The sequence below is a fragment of the Terrapene carolina genome, unplaced genomic scaffold (assembly GCF_002925995.2).
Source record: "Terrapene carolina triunguis isolate 2854851 unplaced genomic scaffold, T_m_triunguis-2.0 Scaffold21, whole genome shotgun sequence".
NCBI classification, from domain to species: Eukaryota; Metazoa; Chordata; order Testudines; family Emydidae; genus Terrapene; species Terrapene triunguis.
Window position 1 is genome coordinate 20,939,681 of NW_020664372.1, and position 19,020 is coordinate 20,958,700.

General features: G+C 42.0%; 1 protein-coding gene across 1 annotated transcript in view; it reads left to right on the top strand.

Moving 5' to 3' along the window:
* The first annotated feature begins 4,957 nt into the window (after positions 1-4,957).
* Positions 4,958-19,020, top strand: part of HS6ST3 (heparan sulfate 6-O-sulfotransferase 3) — a 512,987-nt gene continuing 498,924 nt past the window's right edge. The window contains exons 1-2 of the mRNA XM_026658247.1: positions 4,958-5,077; positions 5,114-5,490. Of these exons, the coding sequence (XP_026514032.1) occupies positions 4,958-5,077; positions 5,114-5,490 (497 nt within the window). The remainder of the gene's footprint in view (positions 5,078-5,113; positions 5,491-19,020) is intronic.

A 19,020-nucleotide genomic window follows, 5' to 3' on the forward strand; every position in this document is an offset into this window, starting at 1 on the left:
ACACCCAATAAAACTCTGGATGACCTCCATTTCCATTGTCTTGAGTGGGGCCAAGATTTCACACTCTCTTTCTGTAGCATCATTAGAAATATTTCCTCTTGTTCTAGGCTCATGAATGTATTTTGGTTTTGTATTTCTTTGAAAGTTGTGCTGACAATGAAATGCTTTTAAAAATGATTTACAGTGGATGATACAGCAGCCGTTGTACTTGACAAACTTTGCATTGTATTCTGATTGTCTCATTTATTACAATCTTTGCTATTTATTTACCTTAATATCCCGTTTTTATATGTTGGTATGCATTTGCAGTTTTGCTTCATCTTCGTTATTAAAAATAGCCACAAATAGTAATACATTACCACAAATAATATAGTCTCTAAATAGTGCATCTATTTACTAAAACAACAAGCACCTTAAAGACTAACAGATTTATTTGGGCATAAGCTTTCATGGGTAAAAACCCACTTCTTCAGATGCAATTCAGTTTTTTACCCATGAAAGCTTATGGCCAAATAAATCTGTTAGTCTTTAAGGTGCCACCGGACTCGTTGTTGTTTTTGTGGATACAGACTACCATGGCTACCCCCTGATACTTGACATCTGTTTACTGTTCAGCATTACATATATATAACAAAGATCTATAATATGACCGTCAGTGGTCTCATCATAGGTCTCAACAGTGATGACTACATTAACGAGGCCAACTGACAAGTCTTCAACACCATCTACTTAAAGAACTCTATAAAGACTCCACACCATAATTCACCCAGGGATTTAAGGATATCGCCAAATCCTTCCCCAAACAACTCCAAGAGAAACTCTATAACCTCACCCCAAGAGCCCACACCAGCGACCTTCTACATGCTTCCAAGACACACAAACAATGGAATGCAGGCAACCCATCAAATCTGGCCATGACACTATTTCCAAAGGAATATCAAGGCTCACAGAAACCAGGCTCAAACTATTCACCACACAAAGGTCCAGCTTCCTCCAGGACACAACTGACTTACTCCAGAAAAATCTACAACATTAACAACTTCCCTCAGAACACCATTCTTGCCACCATGGATGTCCCCTCCCTATACATCAACACCTCTCACAATGACAGCGTCTCTGCCTGCCTCAAATATCTACTAGACAATTTATGTCACTGAGATATCCACCCCAAACACATTACCAAACTCATCCATTTCATTGTCACCCATAACAGTTTTACATTCAACAACAAACACTTACTCCAACTCTTAGGAACAGCCATAGATATTAGCATGGCTTCCCAATATGCCAACATCTTCATGGGCAACCTCAAGGAAGAATTTCTGGATAAATGCATCACAAAACCAATAATAAACCTGAGATACATTGATGATATTTTCATCCTCTGGACAGACAACCTAAACTACCTCAGATATTTCCACCACAACTTCAACAACCACCACCCATCCATCAAACTCTCTCTAGAACACTCTCACACTAGCATCAACTTCCTGGATACCATGATCAGCTTTGACAGTGGAACCCTATAGACAACTATATACAAGAAACCCACGGATCACCACACTTACCTCCACAGATCCCATAACCACCACAAACAGACCAAGAAATCGGTAATCTACAGCCACTCATATACTACAGAACATGTTCTGAGGAGAAAGTCTGGGATACACAACTTAACATACTTTAAACCACCTCTATTAAACAGGGACACTCCACCAGGAAAGTATGGAACAGGCCACCCAAATATGTTTAGAGAACCTGCTTCAATACAGAAAAAACCCACTCTGACCACATTCCTCTAGTTGTCACCTACCACTCCACACTGGAACCGATATGGGATATCATCAAATAATTACAACCCATACTCAGTGTGGACCATCTGAAATTTTTCCAGAACCTCATCTTCTGACCTTCAAACAACCCACCAACTTCACCAAGCTCATCTTCAGAAGCAAGGTCCCAACAGACCAAGACTCAACAAATCAAAGCAACACCAGACCCTGCCATAACAACAGATGCAAAACCTGCAGACATATATCCACTGCTACAATTATCAGTACCTCCACAACACACCTTTTAAGATCCATGAGTCTTACACATGTGTCATAACTATAAAGGGAAGGGTAACAGCTCTCTGTGTACAGAGACTCCAAATCCTTTTACCTGTAAAGGGTTAAGAAGCTCGGGTAACCTGGCTGACACCTGACCCTAAGGACCAATAAGGGGACAAGATACTTTCAAATCTTGGGGGGGGGAAGGCTTTTGTTTTGTGTCCTTTGTTTAAGGGGTTGTTCGCTCTGGGGACTGAGAGGGACCAGACATCAATCCAGGTTCTCCCCATCTTTCTAAACAAGTCTCTCCTATTTCAAACTTGTAAGTAAAAAGCCAGGCAAGGCGTCTTAGATTTACTTTGTTTTCTCAACTTGTAATGTACCTTTTACCAGAGTGTTTATCTTTGTTTACTGTACTTTGAACCTAAGACAGGGGGGGGGTCCTCTGAGCTCTTTAAGTTTGATTACCCTGTAAAGTTATTCTTCATACTGATTTTACAGAGATGATTTTTACCTTTTTCTTTAATTCAAAGCCTTCTTTTTTAAGAACCAGATTGATTTCTCCTTGTTTTAAGATCCAAGGGGGTTTGGATCTGTATTCACCCGGAGTTGGTGAAAGGAGGGTGGGAGGAAGGAGGGGGGATGGTTAATTTTTCCTTGTTTTAAGATCCAAGGGGGTTTGGATCTGTGTTCACCAGGGAATTGGTGAAAGGTTTCTCAAGGCTTCCCAGGGAGGGAGTTCTTGAGATGGTGGCAGCGGACCAGAGCTAAGCTGGTAGATAAGCTTAGGAGTCCTCATGCAGGCCCCCACTCTTGTACCCTAAAGTTCAAAGTGGGGATACAGCCTTGACAACATGCCTATGACAACATGTGGTGTACCCCATCCAGTACACTAAATGCCCCAATAACAACATGGGTGAAACCAGACAATCATTACGCTCTTGAATGAACTCTCACAGAAAAATGATAAAAGACAAAACCACTGTATCACCCATGGGTAAACACTTTTCACAGAACAGTCACTCCATATCTGACCTTTCAGTCCTTATCCTCAAAGGAACCTGCACAACACTTTCAAAATATGAGCCTCAGAGCTTAAATTTATAACTTTGCTAGACATTAAAAATCATGGTTTTAATAACAACACTGGATTTATGCTGTATTACAACAATCTATAACCCACTAACCCCCCCCCCTTTTCATCCTATGCCTTCAAAGGTGTTAAGAGGCACTTCACTTTTAATGGTCTCTTACTACACATATTAACTACTTATGCTAAACAATCTGTTCCATCTTGTATTTAGTTATGACACTCCGAGTAACTTTCCCAGACCTGAGGGAGAGCTCTGTGTACCTAAAAAGCTTGTCTCTTTCACCAACAGAAGTTGATCTAATAAAAGATATTACATCAACCACCTTGTCTCTCCAGATGTCATATGGCAGCTGGTTTCTTATTTGGAAAAAAAAAAGTGCCTTGCCCAAGTGGCATTCTTGCGTGGATTGATACATTATTGAAATTTCTGAATGACTGTGACTTGCAGTTTAGAGTCCCTTTCATGGTCTCACTGGCATCTGCTGTAGCTCTCTAATGTCTCTGCCATATGTAGCTGGGTAGAATATTTAACTTTTTAAAATTTTCAATATCATTTCTCCCAAGACTACTTGGAAGTGGTCTCTGCCAGGTTTCCTTCCAGACTGAAGGATTCAAGTTGTTCAATTTTTACCAACTGTTTCATTTACTCCTGATACCACCTAACTAGTGGGTGACACACGGGAGTCTAAAAGATTTAAGTTTATTCCTTGGTCTCAGGTTTCAAACATAGCTCCAAAGGGCTAAGATCACCAGCCCACGTCACAGTATTACTAAAGCTTGCAATTTTATCATAAGTCTAGTAATATATGGTGGGTTTTTTTTTTAGTATCGCAGGTCCTGATGTCAGATTGTATAAGCAGCCCCCGTTGCACTTAAAAAAGTCTCTAACCCTCATGGTTTTAGGGAAAATCATGAAGGGGGGGGGGGAAGATAACTCAACAAATAAATGCTTCCCCTACCCAAGTTTATTATGTAAAAATATATATAATTTTTATACCAATCTCATGATTGGGGGACGTTGGGATTCCAGATACAATGCGAACACCCACTGACCCTCGCTTTGCTCTCTGCTCTGGGCACCTGGCGGTGCAGAGATTTAGTACCATAGATTGTGGTGACGGAACCGCTACCGCGCTATTGCAGGTACCACATGCCGCCCACGATTACCACTCCCTTAGTAACAGCCCACCTGCCTAGGCAGCAGTAACACGTGGAAGAGCAGCTTCTCCTCTTTTATTGGCTGTCGCCCGTCCCTTCCTCCCGTACTTCATTGGGTGGTGCAGCAGCCCCTCGCAAAAGCCATTGGTCTCCGTCTGGTACCTGCAGGGATGGAGAACGCCCTCTTTTTCGCTGCCGCCTCCCATTGGTTGGTGTGCCGGAGCGCTGGCCGCTATCATTGGCTGTTCCTGGAGCCGCCTGGCAGGGATTGGCTGGCTGGCGGCGTCCCGCCCCGCCCCGCCCCGCGGACGGGGTGTTTGGGTTAGCAAGGTGCTGGAGGAGCTGAGGCGTGAGGTCGCGCTGCCGTCTGACAGTTATTCAGTCTGTTGCGGCAGCCTCGTGCCGTGACAGCGCGCGCGACCACTTCGGGCTGCCGAAGCCCCAGCGCTGCAGTCGCCAAGCGCCGCTTCAGTAGCGTCCGCGCCCCGCTGCTGCTTGGGCGCCCGAGCGGCAACGAGGGGAGGTGCCGCAGCGACCATGCCGGTGCCCGGGCGGGGGAGGGAGGCAACGGGAGCGGCCGCCCTGCCAGAGCCGAGCAGCGCCCGCCGGGACAGGCGCCTGCCCCCCGCCTGAGCCCGCGCCCGGAGCCCGCACCATGGACGAGCGGCTCCACAAGTGGCTCCTGCCGCCGCTGCTGACGCTGCTCTTCGTGCTCATCATGTACCAGTACGTGTCCCCGTCCTGCCCCGGCGCCGCCTGCCCGCGCCGCCCGCCCGCCACGCACCGCGGGGCCTCGGCCCGGGGCGCCCAGCAGCCGCAGGAGGAGGGGGCGGCGGCGCTGCCGCGGCTGGTGCCCAAGTTCCCGTTCGCGCGGGCCGAGCTGTGCCGCCGGGTGCAGTTCGACATGCGGGGCCGCGACGTGATCGTCTTCCTGCACATCCAGAAAACGGGCGGCACCACCTTCGGGCGGCACCTGGTGCGCAACATCCGCCTGGAGCAGCCCTGCTACTGCCGCGCCGGCCAGAAGAAATGCACCTGCCACCGGCCCGGGGGGGACAAGGACACCTGGCTCTTCTCCCGCTTCTCCACTGGCTGGAGCTGCGGGCTGCACGCCGACTGGACCGAGCTCACCAGCTGTGTGCCCGCCGCCATGGAGCGCAGGGGCTGCCCCGGCAACCGCACCCTCAGGTCAGTGCCTGCCCCGCGGGGAGGGAGGGCTGCTGTGCCCCGCGCTCCGGATGGGATGCCGGCAGCTGTCCGGGAAAGGCGGCGGCGGCGGCACCGGCTGCTGCGCCTTGCAAAGTGCCGGGTCAGACCCGGGCCCTTGGAGGATGGTCCTGGGGAGGGCAGCGCTGGGGGTATGGAGGGTGACAGGCCACCCCCTTCCGCAGTGCTACAGACAGGCACAGAGGTGAGCTGCCCACCTGCATGGGTCTGTGGCACTCAGCCTGTTGCTGCCAAGGACTCTCACGCTACAGAGCTCTGTTGCTGTCTAGGCATTTTTCTATCCAGCCCAGGCTCTTCCTCTAGCCTAAATTCAGTCCTTTCTTCAACCACTGGCTAGTTCTATTTAATCTGAGCAGAAGGACCCCTTGCAATGTATCTTACTCCTTAGAAATCACCCTTATAAATACCTTTCTAAATACAGGGCCTGATCCATATTGTTAAAAGCCCTTTTGAAAAACAAAAATTGAGCTCTAAAAGCTAATTTGCGTTATTTCATGTATGTTCATTTATTTTTTGCATTTCACTTCTTAGTCAGTTTTATTTGCTTGCTCTCATGAACTAGTAATCTTTAGATTGCACAATAGAATATTTAAATCCAAAGACTCTTGGTGGACATCTTGCTACTGTAGTGCTGTAAGATTGCAAATAGGGTCTCTTAAACTTGTAAGTCATTCAGAGCAGGAACCTTCTCTTCAAACCTGTTGGTGAAGTACCTAGTACTGGAGTATAAACAAACGTTTTGTAAAATTTCACTATTGTCAGAACCTATATTGGGCCCAAATTAATTTTGTTTCCTAGAGTTCTAGCAACAACTTTCCTGTTAGATTTCCCTGCTCTTTGTTAGGGGATTTTTGGTGGTAGGGTAGGCCTCTGTTTCCCCCTGTCTCAATAACATATAACTGTTGGCACTGGCGTCTGAATTTCTGAGACAGTAGGCTTTTCAGCAACTCAGCATCTAAGGGATTTTGATAAATTTGGATCAGTTTATTCAGTTATTCACATTCTTGTCTACATGGAAGAAAGGTAATGAAACCTAAAAGTTTACCAAAAAAAAAAAGTAATCTACAGGCATATGCTTCATACTTTTAATCAGTGTTAAAGTGCAGACTTTGGTAAAGTCATTAGACTTCAGTATTTTAGGGTTGTGTATCACCAAAAATATAACCCCAGATATGGTTAGCTGTGTGTGCAAATACATTTGTATTTATGATCCCTTATGCTTCGTGGCATGTTTTTCTGAGCTTTGTTAATTGTGCTTACAAGCAGGTTGTAAATTTTGAACTTGTCTGAATGTAATGCATTGGAATTAAAGATTTCCAGTCCGTTCAAGTGGTTGGTAGCAGATGCTGCTGCTATTCTCAGGAGCCAGAGAACATGCAAAAGCCACAATGGCCAGAGAGTTCTGAGACTAAATCCTATATTTCACTTCAACCTACCCATCCGATTTCAGCTCCTTTCATGAGACAGTGAATACAGTTTAAATATAAATAAACTCCACTGTCTGGCAACTTTTCAAGAGCTCTTCCCCAGGGCTTTAATTAAAAACTACAAATCAGTTCATATTTGACAAGAAGGTCACAACTCCAGATGCTCTCCTCCAATGCTTATTTTTCCTTATTCACAAAGACTTGTAATACAGTACTTCTGTTGTTAAACCTGGATACATTCATTTACTGACAAACTTCCGATCTCAATGGATTGCTTCACTTCTATATTTATTGTGCATATACATATATATTCCTTATACAATTTAAAGATGTGAAAGGAAATAAACTTAATTCCCTTTTGTGAAGAGATTACTACACTTAACATCTCTTTGCAGCAATTTGTTTTTCTCGTAGGGCTTGTCTACCCTTGGACATTTACCAAAATACCAAAATGAGAGAAAGTCACTCCTATTCCAGGATCAGAGTGTCCACTCAGGCTAATACTGAAATAACTATTCTGGAATAATTATTCCACAATAGCTACCCTGGTAAATTTTGAAGTGTAAACAAGCCGTTAAACTTTTTCTCCTGTTTTTCCTTCCTCCTCCAGTTGCACTGTGTGAAAGAATGTAAGCATTAGAGCTCTCAGCTGAAATTGTATAGTCTGTGACAGTCCACATGCAGTAAACAAAGTCAGGATCAAAACAATCATTGCACTTTGCCAGACAAGTTTCCCTAAAGCAATAATTAATATACGCTTAGATTTATGAAGTATGTAGCCATCCTATTTTGTATTATCTTCCTGTCAGCTCTTGCAAGAGGAACAAAGTCTCAGCTTGTCAGTACTAAAATGGAAGACCTATAAGGAGCACTTGCATGCCCGAGGAATTAACTTTTGGTAATCTAATAGGTGACAGCTTTCCTTATAAGTCAGCATTGAGTATGTTAGAGGCATTGTAAACGATTGCAAAGCAGAAATATTGAGCATATGTGGACATTTAAAGTGTTTGCTACAATTGTTTTCAATAAAAGTTTAATAAAATCTTTAAACTTAACTCTTTAAATTTAATCTTTAAACACTTGTGATGCCTTGATATGTCTTAAAGGATTTAAGCTTTCATCTATTTAGAAAAATATATTCACAGTTAGGGCCTAAATTTCTCCCTGTGAGCTAAATCCAAAAAACTCCTTCATTTAACTATTTGGGTGTAGAAATGTAATTGTTACAATAATAGCTCCTCATCTTCTGTCGGAGAGTGGGAAAAGTATTAATTCCTCATTGATAAATCCATTGATTCTAAAACTTGAGATTTTAAAATACAGTACATTTCCCAAAATTGTTCCAAAATATTAATTTATATTTTGTGCAGAAGAAGGAAAAAGTGGTGTGAGGGGGATGAGGAGAGGGTGTCTAATATGGTCCCTGTATATATACACTTAGTCCCCATCTGAAAACACTTACACATGTGTTTATCTTTATTCATGTGAGTAGTTCCATGGAAGACAAACAACTACCGTATATACTCATTCATAAGTCAAATTTTTTTTAGTAAAAAAGAGAAGCACCAGAGAAGGGGGTCGGCTTATGAACGGGTATAGAGAGGGAGAGGTGGGACACAGCCCCTCCGCCCAACAGAGAGAGCAATGAGAGGCAGCACAGCCAGCAGAGCCAGAAGGGAAGAGGCGGGGCCAGAGTCTCTCCGCTTCTGGCCACGCTGCTCTCCCCCCAGCCTCTGAAGCAGCTGCAGCTCCGGGGCTGGCAGGCTGCAGCCGTGCCGCTCGGCCCCGCCCCCCAGAGCAGGCTGTGGCCACGCTGCCGGAGCACACTGCAGCCGTGCCACCTGGCCCAGCCCGCTGGAACATGCTGTGGCCGCGCCGCCCAGTCTGGCCCACTGGAGCAGGGTGTGGCCACGTTGCCTAGCCTGCCGGAGCAGCTCCAGCCAGGTCAGAGACATCCTCCCGTGGCCCTCCCGAGATAAAGTGGGAAGGGATGGGATGGGGAGAGTGGGTCCCCGCTAGGGGTGGGGTTATGTGGGGGGTGGTCACAGGGGTTATTCCCCTGACTCCCAGCTTCTCCCCCCCTCAAAAAATTTCCCCACCAGTTGCTGTCCCGACCCATCAGGGTAAGCAGCTGGCGCGCTGGGACACTTTGTTTACATAGGTTTACCTGCATGCCTGCGGACGCTCGAGGTAAACAAACCATCTCGGCCCGGGAGCCAGAGTTTGCTGATCCCTGAATTATAGGGTCAGTTTATGAATGGGTTATAAAAAAATTCCATTTTTACTTATCCATTTTGGGAGGGGTCAGCTTATAAACGAACCGTTTTATGATCGAGTATTTACAGTAATTTAATCCTCAACATTTGGCTGTTACCTTAGTGGGATTAATTGTGTGAAATGTGAGTAATGGTATGGACATCTGTGTTTCCAGGGCACGGATGTGGTTTATAGGACATTTTGTACAAGTGTGTTTATACAGTTCATACATTTATAAAGATGTTCAACTGTAAACATTATATCTTGTATATAAAGGAAAGAGCTAGACTTTGAATAACTTTAGGGACTATCTGAATTGCTTGGTATTAAATTTGCAGCTTCATTAGTATTCAATCACCATTGTAATCCTTGTGATATAGATAATTAAGGAGAGGAGATATTATTTATATGGAAATTGTTTGGTAAATGTTTTCTTGTGTTACATCCTCCTTTCATTTGTCGTGTTTACAATTATTATTTACTAGCCAGAGGTTGAGGGTTAAATTAATTGTTTCAGAAGATTCGGAATGCAAGGTAAATGGAGTGATAGGATTAAAGATTGTAAATAGGAGATTAAAGTGTATTAAATTAGACTATTGATAAAGCAACTTTAAAAGAGAGAGAAGTGTTAGAAGACAGTTTGAAGAAAAACCATAGAGGTTGTTCAGTTGACTGCTGCTACTAATTTAATTAAAGCAAATACAGGAATAATTCACAGAATTATAATATCTGTTTTTCTTTTTGGGAAATCATTTGGTCCTTCAGTAATGCTATAGCCCTTACTCAAACTTTTATCTGATCTAATCAATGGATGTAAATCTGACCAATACCACTGATTTTCAAAAGCCTAAGTGTAGGCTTCTATTCTTGAAAATGTTGTCAGTATACAAAAGTTTACAATAAATGTAATTCACTGGAATTCTAAATGTTCATTGTAAAAACTGAATCTGTTTATTTTAAAGTGACAGATTTCATGCCATTGAGAAGTTTTTATTAACAAAAATACAGTTTTCAGCATCAGTGGCTAAAACACCTACACACATGTTTAGCTCTTTGTGCATAAGTAGACCTATTGAAATACTTCCTGTAACCAACGAAGCATCTTCATTGGTTTAGTATTTTTTTTGCCTAAAGCAGTTGTATAAAGTTTAAATAAAATGCCAAATGAGTAGCAGCATTTAAAAAAAAATGTTTACAGTTAATCTTAAATTTTAATCTAAGATTGCAATAGCACAGTTTTTCAAATTTTTCAAAAAATTGATTTAAATAAGAGTGAGGGCAGCTTTGTAACAAGTGATTTACATCGGTGACTTAAATTTCTCTACCCCAACCCTGTGTCTTGAAATCCCTCTAGAATTTGTTCAGAATAATTTAGTTAACTTTATGAATGCGCCATGCCTCACAGAGCTGTGGATTCACAAATAATTCTAATGCAGAAGAACTATGATGCCAGCAGTAATACCTTTATACAGATATACAGCTGCATTATTGTGTATGAACATGCATATATGCATGTACATGAAGCTGAGTGTATACAAAACACAGAACATTAAATATATTCATAAAGTTCTTAAACATTTGGAAATCTCTGTAGATATGTAGGGAATAAAGTCCTTGTGTACATAGGATGGGGTTAAAACAGAAGGCTTCAGCTTTCTCAAACTGAATAAACATTAGGATGACCAATACCCCAAACCCTACTGAACAAAATTAACGGTCCATTGTGGGAGGACACAAATATAGTTGGGCACCATCTGTCTGATTTCCCGAAATCACCAATTTAATCCAGCCAGATGGTAAAATCCTATACTGTACCAATAAAGTTCAACTGATACAACTCCCCTTGTGTGTATGCAGTTATATTAGTATAAAAATGATTGTACTGTAGCTTATTCCCATACATTTAGGGAAATAAGCAATACAAGTGTTGGCATCCTCTACTAGAGGGGCCTTTGAACTTAACTGGGGGTGTTCCAGTTGGGAAGGTCCTGAGTGTTACAGTCTCCAAGGCTGGATTGCAACTTCCATGATACCTTGGGGAAGAGATACTTGCACTTCCAGGGAATGCAGGGGTAGCATTTGGTGGGTTCCATCCTGGTCAGGGGAGTGGAGATTGCTTTGTGGAGCTCTGTCCAACCAGGAGCTGCTGCTAAGCTGCTGCTAGAAAACCAGGAGCTGCTGCTAAGCTGCTGCTAGAAAACCAGGAGCTGCTGCTGAGAAATTGCTGGGGCTTTGACCAACGGGGGAGCCGCAGAGCCTATTGCTGGGCTTCATTGGAGCCAAGGCAGAGACTGTTGCTTGCCAAGAGCTGACTGAGGTTGGCTGCAGTGAAGGAACGTGAGTAACCACCACCTTTGTTTCAGAAAGTGCTTGCAAGGAAATGGAGATAGTGAAGAGACTTTAATGGATTTCCCTGAGTCCGAGAAGAGATGAAGTGGTCTTATTGTCTAATGAAGATCCAGGGTCACTGACCTGTGGTTAAAACAACTCCCATCTTCAGAGTGGTTGTGGAGGTTTGAATGACCTCAATTTAGAATTGCTCTGCCCCTTGTTACCTTAGCTGTACTGCCTTACTGGACCAATAGAGTGCTGTTCACAGATTGATATCTTCAAGTGTACCCACACAACCAAGTTTCTAGAACTCTGAAATTAAGAGACGTACACACTCAAGGATGGGGTAAATTAAGTTGGTTAAGTTTCATTTACTACTGTAAGCTGCATTTATTAATTGATTTGTTGAAATGAAAGTTGTGACATTTTAATTAATCTTAATCTGTTATCATATTAAGTAAAGGTGAGTTAACCCTAATCTAAATTTATATTGGATGCATATTGTTTTTAATTGGTACTTTTGAGTTAGACCCCTCACATAGATCAACTTAGGTTTATTCCTGGAGATCCCCAAGACATGCCAGTGAATGTATATAGGGCCCAGTCAGGTGTATAGTATAAGGACTGCAGCTGAAGGATGGATAGAGGATTCCTACCTATCCAACATCACCCCTGGGATACTCAGGATCTCCTTTACTGTTGACAACATCAGGCACCTGGACACACAGGTGAGTGTTGTCTGCTCCTGAGTAACCCAGGAAGCATAATTTCATTCACACTTGGGGTTGTACCAATATAACTATTTCAGTAAAAAAAAAAAAATCACCCGCCCCCAACAGAAATGGTTATAACAGTACAAAAATGTGAACAGACCAGGCCTTGAGACTTCCCTTGTTAGGTGTTTTCCCATCAGTAGCCAACATTGCCAGAAGCTGTCTGGGTGCCAAGTTCTGGTTTACCCCAGGAGCTGCCACCTGACATGTACCCTAGCCATTTAAGATTATCACCTTCTAGATGTAATTCTAATGTCAAATATACCTAGCAAAGTACGCCTCTCAGGTGATGAGGAAGCTGGAAAAAATCAGTGCATGGGTCAACTTTGCCTTGAGGGGCCAGAGAGAAGCCCTAAATGTAAAAGGTGGAGAGTATCCCACCAGTCCTGGTTGTCTCCCTCTCCTGAATTGACCAATGCTGTGGGGGCAGGGCCAGCACCAGTTTCACCCCCAGTGCCACCTTGAATACGTTGGTGGATGGAAGAAGGTGGGAGCGAGGGCATTTGTTAAGTCTAAATCAATACAAATGTTCTCCCTTGTCATTAAGTTTGTAATGTCAATAATTATGCACCATCTAATCAAACTAACAAGAATCTTTTTAAAGTTTGAGCATTACACTGAAGTATATATACTTAGAATATGGTGTTTTCCAAGCTTTTTATATAAGCTATTAAAAAAAATAAGTCAACATAATTGTATACACTACTTGAGCTCTACTGTCTGTGCAGTTTTGTGTTCTAGACCTACTGATCTGCAATAATTTGTTGGATCTCTTAATGGAATTGAACTATTTCCCCAGATCAGTGTTACTGTTGGCACTGGACTTTCATAAACAAGCCAGGAACTGCTAATGGAATGTACATTAAATTAATCTGAGAATTATGCAATTGGAAAGGTTCAATGATACAAGTTAAGGGATCCCCTGTCCCCCACTCCCCAAGAGGATTTGGCTTTAATCTTAAAAGTCCTCAGTGATGTGGGTCCAGATGGCTCAAGATGGAACCCTTCCTCTGGACAGAGCACAGCAGCTGTGATAATCAAGAGCTACAAAACTGTCAGTAACCCATGGAAAACCCTTGCCCAGGTTATAAGAATTCCATCAAATCTTGGCATGTTAAAGACTGTTTAAAGACCTACAACAACTACCTTGCCGGAGGTGGAGAAAATATAGAGAAAATAATAAATATTTTAAAAAACTGCTTTCTGACTCAAAATTCAGTCATAAATCCTTTGATAAATTGAGTCTCCTACTCCATCTGGAACTAGAATTCAGCTGAGTAGTTTTAAGGTCTGATATATTACATGTGCCAGAACTCAGGACCCTCTTCCATGTACCAGGACTGGAGGAAGGGAATAAGATGTAAAATCTGTTAAATAGCTCTGGTTTTATGTATGTAAAAAACCTGTCCCCTAAAGTGCTCACCTAAATGATGTGCTTTATAAACACTTACCTATGAGAGAGTTGAAAGAGGAAGAGCACTGTAACATCCTTACGTAATCTTCAAATACTCCCATTGGGAGTAGTGGTAAAACTGAACTATTTAAAATCTTAAATTAAAGTCCTAGGTTAAAAAGTAGTAGACTAAGAGCATGTCTATAATGAGGGTGGGGCAACGGCACAGCTACACTTAGTGAATCAAGTTATTTTGTATGATTTTATTAGCAGGTTCAATCTTTATTTTTGTTCAATATCTGAAGTAGCAACCCATCAGGATGTGGTGCATTCTGTGACTTCTTTAAGACTGGGAGGTCAAGCTCAATTGAAATTATAAGGGAATGTTGGGAATTATCTCAGTGGCTTTTAACTCCATGCAGTTGTGTGCAGACCTATGGTGGTCAGACACCTCACATTGCTAAACTTCTGTTTCATGCAGTTACAGAATGGGAGCTTTTACTTTATTGCTCTGGAGTAGGGTAAATTGCTTCTGAGGGAACTTTGCTGATTTTTTTGTGTGTGTTTGTCATAATCCATAAATTTGTAGTATGATTCACAAGGAGTTTGCTTGAGAAAAATGGAAGAGAAGAAATCAGCTCATGCTGGTGTAGCATTCACAATCAAGTGACGGTGGGGAGCTTAGTTTGTGTAGAAGAAAATTGTGCTTTTTACAGTGGAAGCCTGGTGAAGTACTCTAAAGGAAGAATTAACTCACAGTACTTCTCAGTCTGTCATAGTTTCTCTTCTCTTCCAAGGCATGATGCTGTTCCTCAATTAGATATAGTCATGTTCTGGGAATCAGGAGCCATACTTGATCATTAGCTTATACATTTCTACAGTAATTTATATCCAGTACAATCCCAATCTGTTTTTCAAGCTGGTAAGTAGGCTTGGCAGAATTAAATTAATTTATTTTGTATAATTTTGAAAGATAATATCAATGTCAAATGTTCACAATTGTGTTAAATTATGGGGTTTAAGCTTTATTTTTATACATTTAAATTTTAAAAGTTCTAGGAAATTATAGGGTGGTCAGACAATTGCATGGGTCAAACAGTTTAATGAGCGTAGACATTGAAATTAAAAAAGTTAAAGCTTAGAACTGTTAAACACAAATTGTCAACAATTCTGTGTGCAGAACCATGTGGGATCTGAATCTTTGATCAGCAGTGTTTTGGACTGCACCTGCCCCATGCATGCCCAACTGCAGGCCTAAAAGGCAGAATAACTGCAACCATGCCTCAGTGCCCTATTGCTGCTCATAACAGTGAGATAGAACTAAGCTGTGCCTGCCAGATACCCCTTAGTGCATTTTCTATCAAATATAGCTTTCTAGGATTATTTCCCTATAAATTCCCCCTTTTAATTTTTTTTAAAGAAAAAACTTTACTTAAATTTATTCCTAAAATTCACAAACCGAGCTCTCTTATTTTTTCCCTTTGGTGCTTTGTGCTGCAGTCACTTTAGTGGGAAATTTAAAGCCTGTGAGCTTCAAATCCTGCCCACCTTGTGATCATCTAATTCCCCCCCCCCACCCATACTCAGAGCCATTGTTTATTTTGCCTTGAGGCCATGTGCCTGACCAATGTTCTATCTGCAAATCGTTCTTGAGCACAAGAAAATCTAGAACAAGAAGCAATGGGATTAATCTGCAGCAAGGGAGGTTTAGGTTGGACATTAGGAAAAAGTTCCTAACTGTCAGGGTGGTTAAACATTGGAATAAATTGCCTAGGGAGGTTTTGGAATCTCCATCTCTGGAGATATTTAAGAGTAGGTTAGATAAATGTCTATCAGGGATGGTCTAGACAGTATTTGGTCCTGCCATGAGGGCAGGGGACTGGACTCGATGACCTCTCGAGGTCCCTTCCAGTCCTAGAGTCTATGAATCTATGAATCTATGAATCTGTTGCAGCAGTCTGAGGGACTCAGACAAAAGTGCATCAACCTCTAAGACAGCACCTTCTATCTCTAAGTCAGGGTGTTTCAGTGCCCCCTTTAGCTGGGATACGACTGCCGAGACTTGTACCTATAAGAAGACTGATCCAGTACTGGCAAGGTAAAAGCCATGGTTGCCAACGACTACCTCGGTGCGATGGCTGCTCTGGTACTTAACAGAGGCAAAGTAGAGTAGAGCACTGGACCATATGTAGTTCCCAGCACCAAGCTTGCTCCTCAAAGAAAGTGAAAGTTTGAGAAGCCTAAAAAGTGCTGCTTGCCTTCACTCTTTTCCCGAGAACTGAGCATAAAGTGCTTACAGGGGCAAGTGACACTTGTTCAGACTCTAATTTGGCACCAAAGTGCCTCATGGCTACTCTGGTACCTACATCCAGTATTGATTCCTTGACTCTGAATATTGAGGTACTGATGGAGACAGCATTAGCATTTGAGGCACTAATAGACCATATAGACTTATTGCTGATGGACACTACCTCCTTTCTTTTACTTTCATCTGTACTAAGGTTGCTTCATCTGGTGCAGACTACGATATCTCAATGCTCAGTATTGATACTACCTGAAACATCAGTACCAGTGGTAGAGGCAATCTGCTTCTCCTGACCACACTTTTCCTCCTCACTCCCCAAATTCAGCTGGGGATTTTCACCTCCTCGCTCACCAAGATCAAGAGATAGATTTCATTATTGTCCAGAAGGAAGAAAGTTTCTTAAAGAACTGGAGGCAAAAGAAAGGCGTACACTGATACTACCTATCAAGATACATTCTTCAAAACCCCCTGCAGCATATGTTCATTCTTTTAACCTCTATTTTAGTATTTTTTTTCTCCCTGTTAATACTTGTTCCATTATTGTAATAGGGATAAACATTGGATTTATGAAGCAATAATTGGAAACATCATCCTTTTCCTTTCTAAAGACTGGAGAAAATCAAATACAGTACTTATCTTGCTGCATTTCTCCTGTTGGTCATGACTTTTTCATAATTGCCACCAATTGGATAGTTAGTTCAGGAAAGATCAAATTTTTCAAATATTTCCCTATCTGCAATTTAACAGCTTTTTGTAAGGGTTTTCTTGCTTTCTAATCATCCACAATTTTCTTTTTTTAATTGATGAACACTGCTTTATGAGATCAGTGTCTCACTGATTTTTTTAAACCATTCTCATGCGTTGATGGGCCTGCTTTCTCTAACTTGTTTTATTAATAGGGCTGCTATATTATTTTTGGTATTTTCCCTGGATTATATTGATAAGGTCCTTTTCACAAACATCTTTTCCCTCAAAGCTTTTACTCTGTTCTCTATCTGCTTTCCTTTGCAGTACAGATTTTTTACCCTACATCTTGCAGCAGCCCCTTAAGAAACCAGGTTGGATACTGCTTATTCTTTTTATTCTCTGAGGAATTGTTTTTGTGCTTTTTTTTTTTTTTTCAGATTCCCCATCCCACTTCAATAATTGCTGGTTTTAATACGTGCCTCTAATTAGACCTTAGTCATCAATTTTTTCCTCCTTCAAAACTTGTTTTTCTGAAATATACCACCATTGTACTATTATATTATCTGAATGACTTCCTTTCTATGGTGAATTTAAGTATCTTATGATCACTGGTTCCTAGCTTCCCTATAATTATCACTTTTATTTCTAAGAAGTAGATCTGGCACTTTTGAATCTCTGCATATTTGCACATATCTGTTACACAATGGATGTCTGCATAATTAAAATCCTCTGTTGCTGTAATATCGTGTCCTTGAGTTCCTTCTGAGTTGGTCCATGAATTTTAGATTTCCTTTCCAAGTCTGGTGGTCTTTAGCAGATGCTCACTTTGGTTTCTTCTTTTTTTGTTGCTTTTTGTAATCCAAAGAATTGACTGCTTGTAAATTGTGATCAATCACTTTTGTAAAGAAAAAGCTGTTCAACCTTAAACTACAGAGCAGCTAAGGTGCTGTTCCAGAATGGTGATGGGGCAGTAGACAACTTCTCTCCTCTACATGTATGTCACTGTTCTGTGGAATTGTTTCATTTATTGCTGTGATATGCTGAAAAGCAGCTGTGACACTGGCAGGCCAGCTAACCAGTGTATGACCCATAACAACTTAACAAGAGACATTACAATTGTATCAGGACAATTCACTTGTATATGAACTTCAGAGAGATGTACTAGACCAGCAATTATTTACTTATTCATTTGTAGTAATAGAAATTAAGGGTATATGCTACACAGGTGTGGGAACTAAGGGCGTGGGCTGGGCTCCCCGGCCGCTGGTCCTGCACACCTGGACTCCCGGCCTCAGCTCTGGGAGTGGGGCTGGGGTGGATAAGGTAAAGGGGCTAGCTTTCAGCACCCCCACTATTAAAACTATTCCAGCACCATTGATATGCTAAGTGTATTTGTCTTTATTTTTCCTATATCCTGTTAGAAATTCATCAATGTAACCAAATTAGCTTTTAGATGCTAAATCATTTTCTGTCTTAATTGCTTTATATTATGTACGTGACTGTGTTCTGTTAACCTTGAGATCAAAGATGTGGTACACTGCAGGAAACTAATACAGGCAGTCCTCAACTTACGACGAACGGCACTTATGACGTTTCTGAGTTGACACTCTGATTCGACTTACGACAACTGGTTTTGACTTTATGACACTCGGTCCCGCAATGGAGTGGATTGCGGTTCCAAGTTACGACGTTTCGACTTACGACGCAATTTTCAGGAACCAGTTGTGTCGTAAGTCCAAGGACTGCCTGTAATATTATCTACGTTGTCTTCAGCTTAACTATCTCTGTTATAATGAATGACTAGCTTTGTCTGTAGTTTGGGTGGAGAGGTATACACAGATAACTCACAAAGAATATGTAAATCCAGTATTTCCCTTTTGGCCATAAAGGAACTGGAAAATACCCTGGATAGAGGTGAAGGAAATGGCCTGGGACAAAGAAATAGAGAGGGCTGGGTCTTAGATTACATGCCCACTTCCTTTTTGGAGTCCCAGGCTCCAGCTCCCAGCAAAGGATAGGTGGGAGCTCCCTTTCAACAACATTTTGTCAAGGTGGGAGCTTCCTACACACCCTAAAAACAGAACAGTTAAACAGTTTCAAGAATCTTCTAATGTTATTTTTCTACTTTGTAGAAGAGAAAACAGAAATGAGAAAAGATGTAAAACTTAGTTTAATGGACTTCCCTAGTTGAAATCTACAGCTCAGCCACATGTGCACTATTTCTAGAGCATGTTGCAATTTGCTGGGTGTGCCCTAGAGCTGATTCTGAATTCTAACTGCAGATACAGTAGAATCTCAGAGTTACGAACACTTCGGGAA